Genomic DNA, 4,808 nt, shown 5'->3' on the forward strand with positions numbered 1-4,808 from the left:
CCCCAGTACCCACGGCTAATAAACTTGTGATCAACTAATCCATTAATTGTCTTTGTCTTTTCCCTCCCTCCACCCCCCTCCCCTAGTCCCCACAGCCAACAAACGACTGATCGGCGTGAATGGACGTACGACCTACGACCGCCACTACAATGACAACGCCGGCCCTGTGGTGGACCAGATCCGTGACGTAGGCCGTAAGTTGGGGGCCGAGGCTCTCAGCAAGTACTACCAGCAGAGTGTGGGTCAAGGTCAGTGGTCTACCTCCTCGAATGCCTTTCTTGCTGTTTTGTTGCTGGCATTTTTTTTCTCTTTTATTACTGTTTACGACAGCTTCTTTACCAGCACACGCTTGAGCTGTGTTCACAATCCCCTGATGTGTGGTTATTGGCGTGTTGATGTCTCAACTGACTGTATGCCATTCTCAATTGGTCGCTTTTAAGCACCAGGGGGCTATCCCGAAAGGTGCTGTTTTGAGAAAATCGAAGGTAAAGTTTTTGCCCCTTGTTCAGTTTCTTTAAACAACAAGGGGAGTTTTTCTCTATAACCAAACCCATATACACATGAATGAAACCAAACTTCTCTTATAGGTAGGGCAATGCCCGCTTTTGGTGGTGTAGGTCAAGATTTCTGGAACCCCCCCACCTCCACATCTGGGTTAGCCCGCTTGTCCTTAAAAGCGACCAATTTGTCAAATGGCGTTTTCCAAAGAGTTCATCTGAAAGAAAGGATAAAAAAAGAAAATTAAAAAAAAGGAATTTTCTGAAGAATCGGAGGCTCCCTCAAGGCTTCAAGCCTTTTCCTAGTGTACTTCTACTCAGCTCAGCAAAATCTCCTTATTTTGACCCCCCCCCCTTCCCCACACGCACACATGCTCACTCAAACTTTAATGATGTAGATGGGTCATTGTCTTTGTAAGGGACTGGGCCTCCCGTTTCCCCATCTCCCAAGTGTTTTTTCAGTATACATGGGTATAGCAATTTCATTGGTCAACGAGCATCACAAAAGAATTTCTGATTGATCTTAAACATTTTGAATGTATTTGCCTTTGATCGAAGAATGCATAAAATCAAAGAGATACTGATTTTAAGTAGTAGTTATCCGTAAATATAAAAAAGAGTCCAGATTTATGGACAAGAAGTTGTGTTATAGATTATGACTAGATCTATAGTAGTATTGTGAGCACGCCAATGTCAGTGGATTGTGAATACATCTTGTGTGTTTTGATGATGTCATGAATTAGTTTTTCGATCATCGTTCTATAATAATATTTGGTTAATTAAAAGTAAAATACAGTATAACAGCTACGTCTACGGCGATCGCAACCCGCTGTTTCCTGTACCTTGAGACAGCTGTGACCCCACTGTGACTTTCATGGTGACCCCAGATATTGCACATTAGGTCAAACAGTTTGACATGAAGGGCAAAACTTAACTTTACTGTTACCAACATTTGTATCGTGTATTGATTTTAAATCATTGTTTTATTTCGTAAAGCTTTATTTGTCATGGCTAATTTTGTCCCTATTTTTAACGTGGTATATTACAAATATGTTTGTTTGAGTTTAGAGAGACACATCTACACAATAACGGTAGTTTAGTGTTGCGGAAAGGTAAGAAAGACAGAAACAACAGAGGGAAAGATAAAAAGTAGGACCTACCTGTGACGCTCTCTAATCATCAGCCTGTAGGAGTGTAGGCTATGCGCCTTTTCCCCCACTTATTATTATTCCAACACCATCACACAGTTTTTTTGTGCAGCTTTTTAATAATTTTTTGTCGTGCAATTTAGTCTTTCGTTCTGATTTTCCTAGATTACTTATTGCTTCTTTTAACTAGTTTTCACTTTAGAACAGCATCATTTGCCATGTCTAGTAGAAGAACAATAACTAGATCTAGAGATATGAAGACGATGAAAATAGAATGGGAACGAATGATCTTTATTCCAACACGAAACTGATACCATGTTGAATATTATAATATGTATACATATCTAAGAATTATCAGAAATTTGTACTGGGACCAAAACGCTGCTATACGAATTAATGGAGAATACAGTGAATATATAATAAGCGGATTGGGCGAGGAGTGAGGCAAGGATGTGTTATGTCACCAGACCTCTTTAACATGTACAGTGACACAATCATTAGAAACATAGAAGAATGTCCAGGCCTCAAAGTAAATGGAGAAAATATTAACATCAGGTATGCAGCTGACACAGTTTTAATTGCAGGCTCCGAAAAGGACCTCCAATTGCTTCTAGATACTGTTGTAACAGAAAGTGAACGTAAAGGATTATTGTTGAATGTAAAGAAAACAGAATGCATGGTAATATCCACACAAAAAAAGCAACAACTCCTAGTTGTAAACTCATTTGCAAAGGTGAAAAGACCAAACAAGTCCAACAGTTTAAATATCTGGGATATATTATGATAACACCTGATGCCAAATGTTCCACATAAATAAAAAGGAGAACTGCAATGGCTAAGGCTAGTTTCAATAAAATGAGCCCAGTCTTGAAAAATAGAAACATCTCGATGAACACCAAAATGAAAGTCCTGAAATGCTATGTTTGGTCAACCCTTCTATATGGCTGTGAATGCTGGACAATCACTTAAGACAGTGAAAATAAAATGGAAGCAAAAGAAATTTGGTTTCTTAGGAGACTGCTAAGAGTATCGTGGAAGGAAAAGAAATCAAATGAAGTAGTGCTTGATGAAGCCCACGTGGGACGCTCAATGTTAAAAACAATCAGGAAACGACAAATGCTGTTTTTTGGACACCTGAATAGACATAAGGGTCTTGAACATCTAGCTCTCACTAGCAAAATTGAGGGCAAGCGAGGCAGGGGTAGACCCAGAACAACATACATAGGGAACCTAAATAAATGGGAAACAGGGAAAGATCAGGGAAACGTAGCTTTTTTGAGAGCATCCGAGCAAAGGAATGAATGGAAAACCAATGTTCTGTCGCAGATCTGGCTCTGGGTGATGATGATGATGATACATATGATCCTATTCTAATCCCCATTGATAGACTAGTTACACAACTTGAAAGTCATTTGAAATCTGAAGGCAAACATGCATGGATTGATTTGTTCGTTTTAGTGCAGCACAGCTTGAAGGAGTTTTTCCTTTGCACACCTTCTTTTGTTGACATTGTCACTGTTTTCATTGAAAATTGTATCCGTGTTGTTGTTGTTGTTGTTGTTGTTGTTGTTATTGTTGTTGTTGTTGTTGTTGTTGTTGTTGTCTTTTCTTTAGTTACTGTTGCTGCTGCTGTTGCTGTTGTTGTTGTTGCTGCTGCTGTTGCTGTCGTTGTTGTCACTGTGTTTTTTTTGTTGTTGCTGCTGCTGCAGTTGTTGTTGCTGTTGCTGTTGTTGTTGTTGTTGTTGCTGCTGCTCTTGTTGTTGTCCTTGTCCTGCTGGCTTTATTGGCATTTTTCTCACAATGTTATTGTTGTTACTGTTGCTGTGGTTGGTATCGAGGTGTGAGCTCAGATTTGGCTTGCAGTGGCACAGCTGTTACTTTTCTTTCTCCCCCAACCTTCCCCCTTCTAGACAGGGATCTGATCGGCAGACTTTTGGACGAATACGGTGGAGCCCCCTCCGCAATGGCTCCGCCTCCCGCCCCGCCTTCTTACGAGAGACCTTTCTGCCCCAGCCCGCACTCGCATAGCCGGAGTGGCTCTGTCGCCAACAAGACTCCGCCCCTGTCACACAGCCGGAGTGGCTCTGCTGCCAACAAGTCCCCGCCCGTCACGCAGCGGTCCAATCAGAGGGCGCCAAGCGGGCTCGGCGGGCGGCCGCAGTCTGTGACGAAAGCCACGCCCCCTCCGTCGGCGTCCATTCGCTCGAAGGCGTCAAGCCCCGCCTACAAGCCCCGCCCTGCACTTCCAGCTGCCACAGCCATCATGCTGCCCCCCAACTCCCCATGTCACGTGCAGATGCCGACCACGCCACTTTCTGTACCTTACACCCCGCCCATTTTCTTATCGTAGATTCTCCGCCCATTTTAGAATAACAGCAGTATCTTTGTGCTTGTTTTTTATAAACTTATGTAGTGCAGAAGACAACGTTTTGCTATTTCTTTTTTTTCTGTTTTACTTGTTCAATTTCTTACTGTTGATTAAGTATCTTTTGACCTTAACTGCACTTTATCAAATAACATATATTGTACTTTTTTGTCTTTGCTAGTTTCTTTTTAATGGGAAAAGCCTGCCTTCGTTAGAATAACAGTTTTGGAACCATTGTTTGTAATGTCCAAATCTTACTCGCCATAAAATAGCAAATACGTCTACCCTACAATGTTTCTTTTACTGCTGTTGATGTTGTGATCCAAGGTATATTAAGAAATTGTAAAAGAAAAAAACGACAAACAATGCAACCCCCCCCCCTCCCTCGGTCGATGACCTTTTAGGAAACATTGCATTGCAGGGGGCATTAGGCTGTTCACCTTGACCTCTCTTGTAAGGGTGAAGGTCAATGTTTTGTTTTAACAAGTGGATGATTTTGTTTTGAAAATGAACTTCCTGTTTTACCTCTAGTGACAAAAGGAAAACATAAGGTTTTTCTGTATTAGATGTATCAACTTTTGTTCTAGTTTTCTAGGTGTTTCAATCGCGCTTTTATCTATGAAAAGGTTGTTTTTTCCCCATGTACGTGATTTTATTGCCTTGCTATGAATTTTTAGCCCTTTACTCTACAAGAAGTCAGTTTTTCGACCTTCAATTTGTAGAATTGAAGTAACTCTGATATTGTCATATTTTAGACTGTTTGGATATGCTCATTGTGGTGTTTTGTACAGTCATTCC

General features: G+C 41.1%; 1 protein-coding gene across 1 annotated transcript in view; it reads left to right on the forward strand.

Moving 5' to 3' along the window:
* Nucleotides 1-4,359, forward strand: part of LOC101848325 — a gene marked incomplete at its 5' end in the record, with an annotated part of 18,063 nt that extends 13,704 nt beyond the window's left edge. Inside the window, 2 exon segments of the mRNA XM_005109678.3 lie at nt 87-248; nt 3,556-4,359. Of these exon segments, the coding sequence (XP_005109735.2) occupies nt 87-248; nt 3,556-3,995 (602 nt within the window).
* Between the last annotated feature and the right edge of the window lie 449 nt (nt 4,360-4,808).

The sequence above is a fragment of the Aplysia californica genome, unplaced genomic scaffold (assembly GCF_000002075.1).
Source record: "Aplysia californica isolate F4 #8 unplaced genomic scaffold, AplCal3.0 scaffold00804, whole genome shotgun sequence".
Classification (NCBI taxonomy): Eukaryota; Metazoa; Mollusca; class Gastropoda; order Aplysiida; family Aplysiidae; genus Aplysia; species Aplysia californica.